At 43.2% G+C, this 17,488-nt stretch overlaps 1 protein-coding gene across 6 annotated transcripts in view; it reads right to left on the bottom strand.

Annotated features, from left to right (window-relative positions):
* Nucleotides 1-17,488, bottom strand: part of atrx (ATRX chromatin remodeler) — a 29,683-nt gene that overhangs the window by 1,754 nt on the left and 10,441 nt on the right. For all 6 annotated transcript variants that reach the window (XM_051419142.1, XM_051419145.1, XM_051419147.1 and 3 more), the window contains 15 exons: nucleotides 17,065-17,202; nucleotides 16,793-16,968; nucleotides 16,581-16,698; nucleotides 15,213-15,343; nucleotides 14,854-14,948; nucleotides 14,579-14,718; nucleotides 13,822-13,975; nucleotides 13,572-13,672; nucleotides 12,614-12,722; nucleotides 12,172-12,349; nucleotides 11,666-11,857; nucleotides 3,468-3,617; nucleotides 1,485-1,601; nucleotides 565-660; nucleotides 323-451 (listed from right to left, as the gene is read on the bottom strand). In XM_051419142.1, the coding sequence (XP_051275102.1) occupies nucleotides 323-451; nucleotides 565-660; nucleotides 1,485-1,601; nucleotides 3,468-3,617; nucleotides 11,666-11,857; nucleotides 12,172-12,349; nucleotides 12,614-12,722; nucleotides 13,572-13,672; nucleotides 13,822-13,975; nucleotides 14,579-14,718; nucleotides 14,854-14,948; nucleotides 15,213-15,343; nucleotides 16,581-16,698; nucleotides 16,793-16,968; nucleotides 17,065-17,202 (2,024 nt within the window). The remainder of the gene's footprint in view (nucleotides 1-322; nucleotides 452-564; nucleotides 661-1,484; nucleotides 1,602-3,467; nucleotides 3,618-11,665; nucleotides 11,858-12,171; nucleotides 12,350-12,613; nucleotides 12,723-13,571; nucleotides 13,673-13,821; nucleotides 13,976-14,578; nucleotides 14,719-14,853; nucleotides 14,949-15,212; nucleotides 15,344-16,580; nucleotides 16,699-16,792; nucleotides 16,969-17,064; nucleotides 17,203-17,488) is intronic.

Below are 17,488 nucleotides of genomic sequence, written 5' to 3'. Positions count from 1 at the left end.
TATGGTAAAAATATACATATATATATATATATATATATATTTGTGATTATTTTGACAGATAGTGAGTGTGACATCATCCTTTTTGCTTCACAATTTTCATTTTCACTGTTTTTGTTTAACTTATCATGATGACAAACAGAACAAGATTTTTAGGAGGCACTAAAGTACTTCATTAAAATGCCGTCTGTCACACATTTTAGCTTTATGACATTTTTTTTTATAATAAATGGACTATAATAAACAGTTTGATGATAAAATGATGACAGTAGGAATTGTCTTTCAGTTGTCAGCTACTGTGGCTCATACATGAAGCCGTTCTTACCGTCTGCTGCCTGGTGAGTGTGTCCCTGTACACGACTTCCCTGCGCTTGAGCTCCAGCTCCACACTGGCCTGTCGACCCAAAGCCATTGACTGGACCTGACTCTCTGTGAGTGAAGGGTTCTCCTTCCACTGTGGGGAGAGAGGACAGTTCACACACGTTGACCTCGACCATCAAACACAGCTATGATGCAGACCAGTGACAGAAAGGTGACTTCATTAAAAGCACGTCTTTTGACACTCACCACTCTGGCGATAGTATCTTCCAGTGACTCCCGTGATAAAGACTTCAATGCATTTGTTGCTTCGATGACTTTCTGTCGTCCCTGGTTTATAAGGTCCTGAACACAAACATAAAATATGGTAAGCTTCTCTCATTTTCACCATGAAAAATGAACACATAACTGTGGGTGCAAAGTGGATATTTACTACTCGTCTTGTAGCACACGGATGATCTTTAAACCAGTATAAATTAGTATTTATGAGATTAATGTTTAATAAAATGAGCCAAAGCTATCAGTCATAGTGACAAGCCCTCAGAGAATTATTGCAGCTTTACAGAATTTCTTTTAGTTCATTGTTTTTGAGGATGCACATTTACTGTTCAGTTGCCTGCCAAGTAAGCTCTAATCGATTAACTATGCCTAGCTCCAAGTGGCTTCTCTAACATAGTGGTAGCTTAAGCTCCATCAGTGGTGATCATTTTATGCTCCAAAATCTGCTGACCAGATCTTTACAGGAGGACGCAGCACTTACTGAGTTATTGAATCACTTTCACAGGTTTATAAGAACAATAAGTCTGTTTACTTTCAAAGATACAGCTGTAACATCATTAGTTTTCATATGCCGTGACTATAAGAATTGAATCCAACATACAGTAACAACTACACTTATTTGACTTCCTTATTGAAAAACACAAACTGCCTCTTGGACCTCCTGTCCTCTCCCTCAGTCAGATGTGCCACCATGTATAAATAGCTGCTGCCCCAGACATGAAGTATTACGAACCGTTGGGTGGAGGAGCGGGGCAGAGCCGGGCACGCCGGCTACTAGACTGTTGTCACAATTAGCAGTGGGGTCTGAGGAATGTGGGGCGCCATGCCGTGGGGGAAGGAGAGGGAGGAGTGCGAGGCAGGAGAGAGGGCATGTGGAGCTCATTACTTACCTCCAGCTGCTGGTTGTTCATGGAGGCCAAAGCCGCCACGTTGTAGGAGAAGTAGTTGGAGGAGCCCATGTCCATCTGAGCATATGGTGACTGGTAGTTGGTCCTCATGGACAAACCCTGAGAGATAAAACACAGGGACAGAGGGGGGCAAGTTAGGAGGGATCCAACAGAAGAACAGGATTAGCACACATCTTTAAGAGCCACCAAGGGCATTATGGGAGAGACTGTACGCCATCACTGTGACCAGAGATGTCAGTTTATTTAATGTTCAGTCCACAATTTTGACAACAAAGCTTTAAACTCTTCATATATAACTAGTCTGACCCTGCAAGAGTAACAAGTTGCCAGGTATCGGCCTGCTACTCTTGTATTAAACGTATGTGTGTGAGAGAAGTGACCTGAAGTAAACAGTCTTGTCCCAGTAAAGGCCAGCAGGATGCCGATGTTTGTGTGTAATTGAGCCTCTGCTGCAGATGGTTTTCCCGTGCCCTGTAATCTGGCCATCCGGTATGTAGGGGTGTGTGTGTGTGTGTGTGTGTGTGTGTGTGTGTGTGTGTGTGTGTGTGTGTGTGTGTGTGTGTGTGTGTGTGTGTGTGTGTGTGTGTGTGTGCTGTCTGTCTGTCTGTCTGTCTGTCTGTCTGTCTGTCTGTCTGTCTGTCTGTCTGTGCATGCGCGTGGGGGGGGCCTTTGGACCTGGTCAGAGACAGGTGTGCAGGCTTAAACAGTACAAAACCTCAAAACAACCACAAAACCACGCACACACGCACACACACACACACTCTCTTCACTTTTGGGTTTGCTGTCAACAAGCAGCCACTCTTGGACTTCAGCTGCATCCTCAGATGTTCTGCAGACTTCATACATCTACAGATAGACAGACACCAAATCTAGACTTGACTTCATTTCCAAAAGTCAGCGTCTGAAATCTAAATTTATGACATGAGCCTCTCTAAGCTGTGTACTGAGCTGAAGTCATCCCAGTGAGACCAAGGGCTCCTGGGTTCAGTTTGGTTTTGGGCGCCTGATCATGTTCTCACAGTTTTTCCCATTTCCTGAGTTGCAAATCTGATATTCATACACATAGCTTTTCCTGGCCACCACCGGCCAACCCTTAAGTTGTGAAGACATTAGCAGAGGCCGGGTTACGTTCCAGTTGTTTCTCCTACAAAGCTCAGAGTATACAATGTGATACTGAACAGCCTCACGTGGATGAAACTGGCTACTTGCACATCTTTAGTGTATGACAGATTGCAGTGATGCGAACGCCTCTCATTCGACCTCAGCGCCACTGTTTTTCCTGCGACTGGGAACCCTCTGTTCTCTTGAAAAGCAGAGGAGCTCTGAGGGAAAAGCCGCTTAAGGCACACAGAGGGCAGAGGAGGGAGAGTGTGTTGGAAAAATAATCATTAGAGTGAATTAGAATCTAGGATTACACAGGGGGGGAGAGGAGACCTGCTCCTGCTTACAACATCACCCCCCCTCCTACACTTCTCCAAATAAACCCCACTAATTGCCCATTGATTTGTCCCACAAGAAAGGAGAGGGAAAGAGGAGGGGACAGAAAAGTGAAGAGTGAAACAGACAGAAGAGTCAGGTTAGGAGTCCCTAACCCGCATTGGACCTACGTACTTACAGTAAGTAGCACTGACACTGCTTGGAGAAGCTCTCAGTGGTTTTTAATAGTAGATCACTAGTCTGATTGTGGGCCAAAATGACAATCAGAGTAGTGGGGTGGGGTTGGAAGGGTAAAACGTCCCTTCATCACTAAGAGTAAGTGATGAAAGGATTGTACAGATGCAACACCAACTCACACATATTGAGAAACAAAAGCGGGGCCTCTCTTAACTCACCTTGTGCTGTGATATCAATGATTTAGAGGATGAGGGACATGGTCTAAGTGCTGTATGTGTACACGTGCCTTTGATTTTAGAACTGGCAGATATGCCAGTGTGTGTGTGTGTGTGTATGTGTTCTGATGCCTACCTTTTTCTCTGCTTCATACTCGGCCCAGGCTGCCTTGCGATCCTCCTCACTCAGGGCTTCCTCCTCCTTGTGGTCCAGCAGGGAGTCGTGTTCATGGTAACACACGATCTGGTCCTTATTGTTCTGCAGCATCTCAGCCAGGAAGGGATCCTACAGGAGGGAAGAAGCCATCATTTGAGGGGAGGCAGAGGTTATCATATTTTGGTGCAAAATTCCCTTTTTTTGTTCCTGTTCCAGGGAAACATAAGGTAATTTTATACTAAAAAGACAGTAACTTTAGAAGATAGCCACTTGATTTCTCTAATTCAGACTGCTGACGACTCATAGTAGTTTCAATAAACTTCTGACTCTGGATTTTGTCCCTCATCACTCTGATTGAAAACACATTAGGTGTCTCTTCATGGCCAGTATGAACAGGAGGAATGATTAGAGAAAGAACAACCCCTAAATGTTGAACGCATTCTGCAAAGCACGCAGATAAAAATACTCATGAACGGAGGTAGATCTTTACTGGATCAAAACAATGTGTTTCTTAATAAAATGTTCTTTAAACTGGAAACGGCTCACGCAATTTTTTTAATCAATTGATCCGTTGGAGCTCTTGTTCTGTTGGCAGCTTTTTCGTGCATCTGACCCCAAAGACATTCATAAACTTCTTAAGTGGAGAACTGATTCTAGCTTAATAAAAAGATGGTTAGAAATTCAGCTCAAATGTAATATTGAGACATGTCTTTCTACATTTCCTCTCAATTAAGATTTTAAGTTGTCTTTTTAAAATAGTTGTTTAGGCACTTTTGCCTTCAATCACTGGTCACCAGTAGAGAGATGACAAGAAATGAGGAGGGAGAGAAGGTAAATGGTCCCCAAATCGAACCAGGGATGTCGCAATAACAGTCAATTGTATGCGTCTTAATTAGGCCACCGTACGCCTCTAAATTGTCTCTTACGTTACTCAAAATGCAACACACAACCTCCCCAATAGGAGATCTTCTAGAACTAGATATGGCTTTGGTTTGAAGAGCTACAGGATCTCCATTCTTATCTAACATGCAGCTATAAGCTTTGTATGCACGTTGGAAGTAAGCAGCACCAGTTAGTTACACCTGCATTGTTAGCGCCGCAAACAATCCAACAGTTCAACAAGACCTGATTAAGAGTTATAACAGTTCTAACGCTGTAATTTAAGACTTGGATTTGACTGTATGGAGGATTAAAAGAACATGTAAAAAAAAACCAAACAAACATAAATAAATGAAGGGGTTTTTGGGACTCTGGTTTCCATGACTACATTGTTATTGAAAACAATACCTGAGTAAAATTAAGAGAGCTGGGCCAGGCTCTGCTCACACAAACATGGTTTAAATTACTCTCTCTGCAGCACGTTTGCTTTTCTTTGTCTTGACTTCGCTTTACATTAAACTGGAACTTTGCAATCTGGAAACAACGTCATACAGAAGTTGCATCATTAACCTCCACACGGGCCAATTCACAGGGGGGCTTCTGCTCGCCTCCCCTGCCTCACTTTGAACAGTGACAAAGAGTGCAAAGAATTGCAAACAAAATTAATCATGGATGTCACTGGTATTAGGGCGGGGCAAAAAAGACAAAACAGATAGACCAAACTATGAAATTAAGCAGTGATTGCAGACCTGTACTGAATAAACAGAAAATAAACACCAGACCAGATGGAGCGAAACTGGATCCCTAAAAAGGGGGGTGGTGGTTGGGGGTTGAGCTGCATGAAAACTACACAATAACCTATTTTTAGGCCTCACAACTCTAGAAAGTGACAGATAAGATGGCTGAAACAGGTACGAACAGACAGGGCCTCAGAGCTTCATACCTACATACCACATACAATAACCTCCCAACACTTGGGCCCTGGACCCAATTGTGCTCCTCATTGACACATGTTTACGTTTCCCAGCCATCACACTTAATCAGGACAAAACCAGGCCACCCCTGAACAACCAGACATTTTGGAGCAGAGGCATAGCCAGCGATTCAACTGCTGCTTTGCTCTCTAATTAGGACATAAAAGCACAGAAGAGCCTGTTGGCCTGACTCGGATAAAAGGCATCCACTATGGTTTGTTCTGCCAAAATAGGTGAGCACAAGGTCAAGTAAAGGCCACTGTAGATGCCAGGCACTTGGTTAGCACTGGTAGATACAACATGGTTATGACAAAGTCCAAATCTGACTCAGTGGTGGCAATAAGGATTGCCCTGTGGCCACTCAGATGTTCATCTGGGCGAGTTGATTTGTCAGTCACCGTTCCCCATAAAAAGATAACTAATTTATATATTTACACCTCTCTGCTTTGCAATTAGCCTGTTGTCCTTTTCTGAAGTAGGAGAGGGATTGAAGGTACTTATTATGATGCAAAAACAACAACAACAACAGTCCTCTGCATCATGGAATTAGACATTTCCATTGTTTGAAAATGACAAATTTTCTGAAATGTTTTGCACAACTTGCAGTTAGTTCCTAATTAAACAGATTGAGCTGGATTATTTTTAAGTAGGTGACAACGAGAGCCAACAGGCACAAGTCCACAACAAGAGCTGGCAGCTCTTGCCTGTTTGCTGGCATAAACAGAAGCTGTCATACTGTGAAAAACATTCAGGTCACTGACCTCATCTACAGAGTTTAAGCCACATATGAGGAAAAAAAACTGCAATCTGTTGAGTGTTTAGAAAGTGTGTGTAGGTTTTATTCAAATGCATGAAAGAGGAGGACTTTTGACTGTCGACTGGGTAATGGGTCAGTGGAGCTGCAGGTCAAATGACAGTACCGACACTCACAATGAAACCCAATGCATTCTGGGATACCCAAGTAATCCCCACCAGCGATGGCTCTAGGGTGGTCCGGTCCATCTCCGATCCCAGTGTGCTCAGTGTGTGTGGGTCCTGAGCCAGCACTAATGATTGTAGGTAAACTGACCTGGGCTATTGTCATCCTTATGGAGTGCATGTTAAAGACTATCGCTTTACTGCAGAGGAAGAGAGAAAGCTAGAGACGCTGGGTGGGCAGGAGAGAGAGAGAGAGAGAGAGAGAGAGAGAGAGAGAGAGAGAGAGAGAGAGAGAGAGAGAGAGAGAGAGAGAGAGAGAGAAATTATCCCACTCAACTTTTCCCCCCTCTGAGAAAAAGTGTAGGGAGCAGGGTGAGTATTTCTAGAGGGGGACATTTGCGCATTTGCCATCACAGAGCACGTGTTTGTGTGTTCATATGTAATAATGGAGGTGGCTGTCCATGTCTGAGGATAAGCTCAAGACCAAAGAATCTCAACAGGTTCAGTCTATACGAGGGCCTGATAATCTGCTGTATTGATTCTCAACAGCACTTTTGTTCCTTTTGTTTAACAAAAGTGTCTGCAAATGTGCTGTTAATGTAAAGTAATCTCTAAGCTGGAAGTCTTGGCTTCAGCTGACGGTTAAATAAAGCAAAGCAAAGGGGTCAGCAGAGCAAAAAAACTGTAAGAATTGGTATACTAATCACACAATGCATCCAACACGCATGACATTTACCACTGCCATTCTTTCCATTGAGAGAACAATTTATGCCCTCCTTAAGCCAAATTCTTGTACATGTATATATTATGAAAATGGTTAACCTGCCAGCAGTCCATAAATGATGTAAAGCAGTTTTCAAACTCGGCAGCTCTCACATCAGAAAGATGAAAACCTGGGAGTCGACATAAGTGGGCCTCATGTAGACTTTACAACTTGGCACAGGCACCAACCCGTACTTTACCAATAGACTTTAGGTGGCGCTTAACTGTAAAAGGTCTGATGCAATTAAACACCCGCTTGCATTAATAGCTATGGGTTCTATGCAGGCAGGATTTTTGGCCGCGTTATCAGATATTTTCTCGAGCTGAGAACATTCTCAACCATATTAACCCAATTTCCTGCACCTAAACGACCACTTATTGTGTCAAGAATGCTTTAACCATGCTTTTACAGTCACAGTTTTATTTTATTTCTGTCATTGCCACAACAGTAAACCTCTACTTAACAGAGAAAAACACCACACAGGAGGAATTAAATGTACAGGAAGAGAGATGACATTTGGGGAGATTGGAAAGATGAGAAGGCAAACAGACTGATTGAATTCCAAAAAAAAGAACAATCGGACAATTGAACACTTGTCCGACTATAGCAACTAGTTTCTTGAGTTGTCCAGGAGATGTTGAATGTATTCAAAGTGGCTGTCTGCCAGAAACTGCTTTTGATGCACAGGTGCGTTAACCATAGCAACTGAGGGGGCCAAGACAGGATCCGACAACAGGAATGTGAGTGGCTGAGATATTTGTAATACCTAAACACAGCCAGTCAAAACTCTCTCTCCTCCAGCTGCACGCAAGTGATACACATAACCCTACTGGCCTGGCCTGCTCTAAACAGTTTCTCTGCAGAAATGCACTTAACTACTGCCGCTGTGCCTGACATCAGGAGGCCACCCCTGCCCTCAGGACTACATTGTCTTTACACCCTCCGGGGCCTGCACAAGTCAGAGGGTTTATCTAGCTGTCAGTCAATTAACAAAGAAACAAAATCACACGTGTCACAAAGGGCTAAACAAAGACAATAAATATACCGCATTCCTATAAAAACAAGCCTCAGCCAGCAGCAGTAGAGGTGGGGGTATTTCTACGAAAGCTCGGTACAAGGGACAGCCAGCTGGAGCTGGATGAGCAGGTCAGGAGGGATTCACAGAGAGTCAGTTGGAGTATGATGGTGCAACTGTACTGGGCAGGAAAAAAAGTAGGGTTTTTGAACAAATCTGAAGTGAGAAGCAGGCTGTGCACTAGTTGTAATAGTTGATCACAGAGTGTGGGAGTGGAGAGGTGACGAGGTGTTGCTCAGTTCAAATTTGATGTAATGGGCTATTCCCCACAGGCCACTGACTGGCATGGCTTCTAATTGCCAGGCTTGGTCGTTTCTCAAGACACTTCTCTCCACACAGACTAAGGGCCAGGTTATGCTAGAAAAGATGTTGTTCATAAAATGCGTTATCCAATCATGTCGGAAATCAAAGGGGTTTATAGCTGTTCCCAACGGCAACACTGGAGGCCGGCTGAAATGCCTGTCGTCATTAGAGAGGGGGTAGGCGCAATACTGCTTAAATGTGGGCATAATTCTGCATTTCCTTCTGGAAGGTATTTATAAGAAGAAAAAGAAAAAGAAAACTTGAGAAGTTCAAACCCCAACTCCTTCCTTACCTCTGCACAGCTGGTGAATCACAGCGTGAAGTGAAGAAGCTGTTCAATCATCCGATTAACATTTCAGAGGGAGTATACAGGCACCTTAATAGCTTCTAGCAAAATGTAGGCCATCTCTGGCTTTAGTACTACAGCACTGTTTTAAAACAGGCACTGCTCTGCGCCCATTTCACTATCTGGTGGTGTGTTTCACCTTTTCCTGCACACCGACATTGAAAGCCGATCAGTAACAGTAAAAATTTATTTCGACAGCTGCCTTATTGAATGTGGAAGTTTGACTGCGACAGCGACACAGACAGGAGTCTCAACAGACCAGAGTCTCAACAGACCAGAATGCAGCAAATGAGGGCCACTGCTCTTGATTTTTTTCTCACCTGCAACAACTCGGTCTCTTGTTACTATCATTAGTGTTCACTCCACCTGCAATGCAACAAGCTCAGACATGTTTTTTCCTTCTTCTGAAAGCTGGCAAAAAAGCATTCTGGGAAGTCCACGTCAATATAGATGGAGCAAGCTAAGGGTGGGCACACAAAAAAACTAATTTACTTAACTTTCATCTGCTGAAATCCACTGAACATCACTGGCTGATAATTTATATAATGCTTACAGAGTATTCAAGGGGGAATTTTCCTTTAAGGTCAAAGTGACTTCCTACCTCTAATGAGACAAGCATGGTGTGGCTTATTGCTCCAGTCTGCTCTTGTCTATATACTGTGGCTCGAGTGCAGCCTCCCCACAGCCTTTCAGTGTACCTGACAGAGCCTAATGACCACTGCAGCCATCACCTGCTGAGAGCACATACAGTAAAGTACGCCCACAGCCTGCCAGCTTGACCGACAGGGTACAATGCAGCAACATATGCCGAGAAGACTGCAGTTATATAAAAACCTGCCATGTTTACTTCCTATTGTACATGTGGTTGCATGTAAGATTTAAGAGACAAGTGTGATGAACAGGAAATGGATGAGGGTGTCTCAGTCAGGATGGGTGGGTGTGGAGTCAAAATCTCATGTCTGGGTTGCGTGGACCTTCTTTGTCATTAAGGGGAAGTGCTCCTGCTTCCTTTGTCTCCAATTAGTTTCTCTGAAGAGCACAGAGACATCTTTAAGAGAGGGGTTTAAATAATGACCCTTCATCATGCAGGTTAAGCCAGAGGGAAAAGAAGAAAAACAACTTTACTGAGTTTGCTTTGAACATTTGGAGGCAGAGTAGCGAGTCGGGGCACCAGATGGTCGCGATGATGGCAAGGAAAAGACGGGTGGGGTAATGGTGGTGGTGGGGAGAGAGTGAAGACATCAGTAAGGATAAGGGGGAGGAAAGTGGAAATAAAGGTAGGATACAAAGTGAAAGTGGTGCAGATATAATCATAGCAGGACATAATCCTGTAGAGTACATTTAGTGAGACTGAACAGGAGGAGGAGGTAGGTGGGTTGATAGAGAAAAAACAACTGAGTTTTTCATTACAACATAGCTTTACACAAGCAAAAGATGAGACAAAAATAACTCCAATTCAGCTTCTTAAGCATAAATATCAACCACTGCCTCTGTAGCCTGTGTGACTTGGGAGTTTTAAGGGCTATATGCCCTCTCTGGCTTAGAAGACAGCTCTTCCCCAGCGTGAAGAGTTTAGGAGAATAAGTACAAAAGTCCCTCCGCCGTGCCTCGAATCACTCTCTCCTTCTGTGCAGAGCGTTGTTGGCTGAAAGTGATGGAGGGCGTCTGACTCATCTTCACATCATTCCAGACGGCAAATTCCTTCCGTAATACTGCAAGTCCTGCTGCCACATCATAGTTAACCCCCTGGCCAAAACAGGTCGGCTTGTTAAAGAGCTTGTCAGCCTCTCCGTCTTTAATACTGTGTCACATAAATGTCACTGGCCTCATTAAAGATCATACACATCTAACAGGCCGCGGCTCAATGAACACATCTTTCCTCTTCAAATCTCCAACTGTGCTCCGCTGCACTGTAAGTAGACTACTCCCGATTTGGAGGAATATGGAAGGTGAGAGCAATGATAGTGGCTGCCAACTGATGGGATTCATGCAGTGCTCCTACCTGTTAATAACCATGAAGGGAACAGTGATAAAGATCTTTTAAATAGATCAGGGTAAATGGAAAACAGATTTTCTATTAAGGTGCACTGAAAGGCATCTTGACTGTCCAGTGAACGACCAAGGGAGTTGGATATACAGTGTTTCTTTTATCCATTCTGTTTACAGATTTCAGCAGAGTAATCCAGGTCAAACCAAAATAAAGAGGTAAAACCACTTAAGATGAAACTCAGAGACTGCAAAAAGGGAAGGAGTGGGAAAGGATGGGAGTAATTCAAAGATCAACAGAGAAGGAATGAATGAAAAAAGAAAAAGGAGTGCAGGTTTATAGCTGGGCAGCAGCAGTGTTGCAATGAGAAGACTATTTAGTAAATAGCAGTAAACAGACAAATCTGTGCAGCTGTGCGGGGTTGGATGGCCCATGTAAGGGCTGTGTGTTCTTATTAAACCCCAGGGGGGCCAAATAGTGACATAGCACCTGCATTAAGGAGAGAAGAGGCGAGCGATGGATTATGAAAGGAAACGAGAAGAAATAGAAAGATCCCGGAAAGGCCAAGCAGGATACAAGCTGGCACAGAGTTTAAATAACAGTTTATCACTGAAGTGCTAAACTTCAAAAGGAAGAACATACTACTTGGTGCAAGTTTGGAAAAACAAGCCTGGCATTTAAAATGGCATTCTGTGCCATGTTTGTTGAAGGAAAAAAGACTATTTTACTACTGTTAATTGGTTTCAGCCTGCTTTTCCTCATTTCCTTTGGGGATCAGTATAAAGAAAACCATGAAATCCCAGTCAATGGTTCGTCAAAGTCCAATAACATGTATAATTTATTCTAAATTAAATTTACAAAAATATTCCTGGTACGACATAGAAGCATATTTGAATAATCTAAGTATGTACATACTGTATATGCATTTTTACCTTAGGAAGCAAGGGCGTGGCTTTCTTGCTCTTCTTCTCTGACGGATCATCAAGCATGTCTGGGTCAAAGGTGTAAAGCTCCGTCAGCTCGTTTGTCGTAAAGTGCCTCTCAATCTGCTGCTGATCCACCACCCGGTATGACAGAGACTGTTTGGTTACCTGCCGGTCGTAAATCTTCTCCTCCATTGTACCCTGAAAGAAGAGAAGGAAATGACAGCAAAGAAAGAATAATTACAGATTTACTTAAACATTAAGGCTCACAGGAATCAATAAGGTATTTGCATCTTAGTATTATAGTCAAGGCTCACTGTATATTTACTACTAATATTGTGTATTAAACTCTTTCTAGATATGGATATGAAACCTGGGTCAAAAACCGAAGATTATACACAAATTTACCACCAAACCTTTGAGGGATTATGATAGAGAAGCAGAAATAATGATCACAGATGAAATTGGAATTGGAATCATCTCTTGGTTTATGATTGATGGTTTAATAAGCTTACCTGGGCTAGGAACCTGTACACATATACAGTTTTAAGCTGGCCAAAGCGGTAGACCCTGAAGATACTCTGGACGTCGTAGGAGGGATTCCAGGAAGCGTCGAAGATGATGACCCTGTTGGCTGCCACCAGGTTGATGCCAAGAGAGCCAGCTCGCGTTGAAATGAGGAACAGACGACCTCTGGGAAAGTATAAGTATGAGAAGCATAAGAAAGCCGTGCTCCAAAACATTGTAATTTTGATGATGCTCAAAATTCAAAATGAAGCAACAAGTGAAGGGCACAAGAATGGGATGTATAGAGATAGACGTACGGCTGTACAGATGGATGGACAGCTCGAAAACATATTGACTGTGCCCACGGCAATCGCCGGCTTGGAGGTAGAGAAATGTACTATGGAACCATTTCATTCAGTTTGTTCTGCGTTTACAATAAACTTATATTACCTTATGTTACTGGTGTCGTTAAACTCTTCAGCCCACTTCTTCCTGGTGGTGGCGTTGGTGGAGCCATCCAGACGATAGTAGTCAATATTCCTGAACCACTTGCCTTCACCTTCACAGACACGTTACAGTTAAAAACAATCTGCTATGACTATTCAACATCTATATGTAGGCTCCATAAAACCTTCAAAAACACACGTGTCAACTAGGCCTTTTTCTTGTCAGAAGGACTTAGTTTGGGTATTAGCAGACAGCAGATAGATGGTTGTGTTGGTTAGAGGCCAGCCGTGTTTAGCCTTCAAGATGGCCAACCCCCCCTACCAGCCTTCATAACCAACATTTCAGCATGTTTCCAATTACGGCACTGTGATCTTTTCATTACAAATTACAAACCCTTGAGCAAACATTTTTTTGTGGAATAAAAAGTCAAGGTCTAATCATTTTCAAAATGAAAGTAAAAACAGCTGCTGAAGTTTAATTAGGAACATGACCTTACACCAGCGGCGGTGTGCATGTGTGCGTCTGTGTGTGTTTAAGGGTAATAAGCACACCAGCATGTACAAGAATACATGTTGCATGTGGGATTGTCTTACGAGTGTGAAACCTGCATCTCCATATGAAAATACTTCAGCCTTCTCCAATGCTAATGTTAGCAATCTTTTTTTTATACCTCACACACAGTTAGAACAGTCGGTTCAAAAACTACAGTGTAAAACCACAAAAATGAACCTCGGGACACACAACTGGGCTCCTCGAGCTCCATAAGTCAGTAGCTGGCTTATAATATTAAACATTGCTTAACACATCATGAAACCAAGAGGAGCCTTTCAAATCGTAACATTAAGAGGGAAGCTGATCATAAGCAACTGTAGGATTATCCATTAACACATTGACAGGCAAGTCGACTGAGAAAAGTGAGAATTTCTTGAATAAATTAAGTCAGACTGCACTAAAAATTTACCTTTGTATGGAGAGATTTTGCCTTCATCTTTAGCTCTGCAGGACAGCTCCAGGAAATCCTCAATAAGGTCTAGAGAGATGAGGGACTGACTGAACACCAACCTGAGCACGGAAGATACACCAGTGTCACTTAACCACAGTTACAGGTCACTGTGTGATTAAAGCAAACGTTTCAAAGTAACACTGCAAACCAACTGCGTAACAGAAAAGGTCAAAAAGATTTTATCAGCATCGAGTACAGACACACTTACACTTTATCATCTACTTCCTCTGCCATGCGCAGGATCTCAAAGAGGAGAAATATCTTTGCAGAGTGCTCCAGGATCTCAGCGTCGGCCTCAGTGACAAACTCCTTGTGCCAGTCAGGAGTGGGACTTCCTGGTGCTGAGCCAGCGGGCTGAGGCGCTTGACACACAAAGTAACAGATTACTCTTTATGCTGTCTGTACAGTCTGAACAAGATGTAACAAAGTATGTCTTTAAATATTTCCTTTTTATTGTTGTATGTTTTTTTTATATGTTGATCAAGCTTGTTTACTTTAACTTATTTGTGCATTTTAAAATTACATTAGCTAAATTTTTCCATTTTAGGTGTGAAAATATATATTGACATCTAGATTTGACCTTGAAAGCATCACAAAGTCAGCATAAAGGCCACACTCAAAGGCGCTCACTTAGGTTACGGGTGTCATTAATGGACTAAAACTGCTTTACAGTTGACTGGATCACTTTTAACCAGTCAGACCACAGAAACTTGAATAAAGTACTTTATGAAAATGTCACACTTCTTACTGTTATCATATAAAACTGGTCCCTGAAGTCTGCAGTTTTTTCTTTAACTTCTGGATGTCAGCCTCAATCAATTCTATGTGGACATTTCACACTATCTAAGAACAAAAACTGAGCTAATAATAAGCTTGGCACCGCAGGTATTCCCGTACATTCAGACCTGGCAGCTATAATACCCAGACGACAGCCCATAATGCTCCCACATGCCTGACAAACTTACGTTCCTCTACAGGCTCTGGTCTGGTTCGACCCTCCCCGTTCCTGCCCCGAGAGCTGCTGTTCCACTCCTTGATGACCTCCACGTCATCACTGTCCGAGTCATCAGATCCCTTTTTTTTCCCCTTCCCTTGCTTCTTTTTCCTATTAGGAAGGAGGAATGGTGGAGGAGACAGGGTCAGGAAGAGTAACAGATGCAAGAAAGAAGGGCAGTTAAATGAGGTCATCTCAGTCTGAACGTTCAACAAGGGGAAGTTGAAGTGAAATATATTATCATACTTTTTTATCTTCTCGTCCTCAGATGTCATACTCATGGAGGATTCTTCTGTTTCTGAAGCGATGAACTCGTCCATACTGTCTTCGTCAAAGAAACCCTGCAAGACAGTGCACTTGTATGAGTCTCAAATATGCAATGATATAGGTCAATCAAACACAGAGCTGGATCGTGGGTAGCAGAAATGATGCATAAGGGGAAAATTTTGCTGCAGCGGCACTATGTGTGCTGTTCTCCCCCGGTCCATAACCTGTCAGCACTACATTTCTATTGTTTTCCCACAGTGTGTGTGATTTGTGCTAATGTATTCACAGTTTTTGAGTTAGTGTTTAGTGTGGATTCATCTCATCTTCCGCAGCCCTACCCTGTTTTCTTTACTGATGTAGTCCAGCTGAAGGCACCAGGGATGGGTCCAGATTCTGCTGAGCATCTGGAAATCCTGGAAGAGTTTGGTCCCTGCGCGGCCCCGGCCCCCCTCCAACGCATTCCCCACACCTGCACACAAGAGAAAGAGTGTGAGAAGGAAGATGGATGTGTGTTTGCATTATGTACTTGACAAAGTGCCCTCAATCTCTTCATAAATACGGACTAGTGTGGAAAATGTACTGCAACAACATTGATGTCCACCCCTAACCACCTGACTATGGACAAATTAGAGTCATTATTATTTACATTAAACAAATCAAGCACCAAATGTCAGCCATTCTTTTGACAACAATATACAGTTTAGTACTTGTCTACTTTGATCTGTTCAGTCTGTGGATTTATGAACTGAAGTGAGTGGCAGCTGCTGATATGTTAATGTTGCAACTGCTCTATGTGTGTTGGCCTGCATTGACCCAGCAAGGTCAGAAGTTACAGTAGGTTTTACATAAGTAACATGCACAGCCATTCCCCCCCTTGCACACCGACTGGTCGCTTGGGTCCAAAGACACCACTGTGGAGGTCCAGAGCCACAGTCACAACATCAGCACTGTGCCCTGTGGACAACCCGGCCTAATGAGCCACAGCACATACCACCAACCCCCCCATCACTCCTCTTCTTACATACCGGCTCTCCTGTTCTTTGTTTTCGCTTTTGGTGTAAAACCTCTGGCCCCTCCTCCTTCTACATTTCTTTCCCTTTCCTTTATGCCCCCACATTCCCCCCTTTTACCCCCCACCCTCTGTTCCCTCTCTCCCAGAGCTCTTCATTAGGGAGACGTGGGAAACTGGGCTTAAACCCTGCCTGCGGCACTCTGCCAGCTGCCACTCTTACACACACACAGAGACACACACACACATACGTCCTGGGCCACATTCTGGGAGGAAAGTCCACTAAACGACTTAACAATGCAGCACGAAAAAGTGAGAGACCAGAAAGGCCTTCCATTTATCTGAAAACCTTGTCTGAGTAAACGACATCCAGTCAAGAGATCACTTTTAAGAGAAACAAGACTCTTGCTGTAGGATTTAGCCTAGTCCTAGACTACGTGTGTTTTCCAATGGAAATCTCAATTGAATTTTGTTTTAGTCTACGACTAGGCTAAATCCCTTCCTGGGCAATCAGACCTGACACTGTAAAAAAAAAAAAAACCTTGTTAGAATCCCCTAGAGGCTCTGAGGCTCCAAGCACCCTAAAAGATCAGAGTGGTTTAAACCGAGCAAGCAGCACTACCATTCCCTACACCCTGTGCCCTCCCGTGCAACAAAAGCTCAATACAAAGGCGCATTACTAAAGCATGGTTCTCACCTGTGAAGTGCTCCAGGTAGTATCTGTAGAGCTTACACTGGATCGGAGTCATTCTGACTGACAACACATACTCATGTTTGGGAGGCAGGAACTTGGTGAGCGCTGTGTAGTCTTTCCTCTGTGGGAAGCAGAGATAACTTATATTCTTTAGGAGGCAAAGAGAAGGAGGTCAAAGAGAATGTTAATCAATAGTTTTAGCCATTTTTTTTCACCTGGACACAGCCAGCCAACATCTCATAGAGGATGTGAGCTCTCTTCTTCATGATCCGGACATCGTGTAATGTTGAGTCGGCGCACTGACCGTTCTGCATGGGGTTAATGAAGCGATTCCTGAACTCCTTAATTGACCCAAGCAAGTTCTCCTTGATGAAGTTCACCATGCAGTGGTCTGGTAAGAAGACAACGATTACAGGTTTTAGATACATCCAACCACAACCACACAAAATCTTGGTATAATGCTGTCTATATAACCAGGCAGTCTCACATTCAACAAGGTTGTTTTGCAGAGGCGTTCCAGTCAGCACAACCCTCCTCCTCGTCCTGATAGAATTCATTGCTTTGGACACAGCAGACGCCTCGTTCTTAAGGATGTGACCTTCATCACAAATCACCATGTCTGGACCTGGCAAAAGTAAAGGAGAAAAGCTCATCAAACAATGGAAATACAACTGGAGATATATTTGAAAAAAAGAGAATAGCTAATTGGACAGTATGAGTCAGTAACTGGTGTAACAACAGAGACACTCTTTTAGACTTTAATAATTACTGCCAAGGTTTCAGGCCAATCCTATTGTTTTTTTCTGATAGCAGTCATTTGTACATGAATGTTTAATGGATGCCAGCTGTGAATTTGCAATAACATTATAACAAAATGTTTCTGAACAGTGAATGTTCATGATTTAACAGCT

This window comes from Dicentrarchus labrax, unplaced genomic scaffold (assembly GCF_905237075.1).
Source record: "Dicentrarchus labrax unplaced genomic scaffold, dlabrax2021, whole genome shotgun sequence".
NCBI lineage: Eukaryota > Metazoa > Chordata > Actinopteri > Moronidae > Dicentrarchus > Dicentrarchus labrax.
The sequence above is the reverse complement of the archived record's forward strand: the minus strand, read 5'-3'. Positions and strand labels throughout refer to the sequence as shown.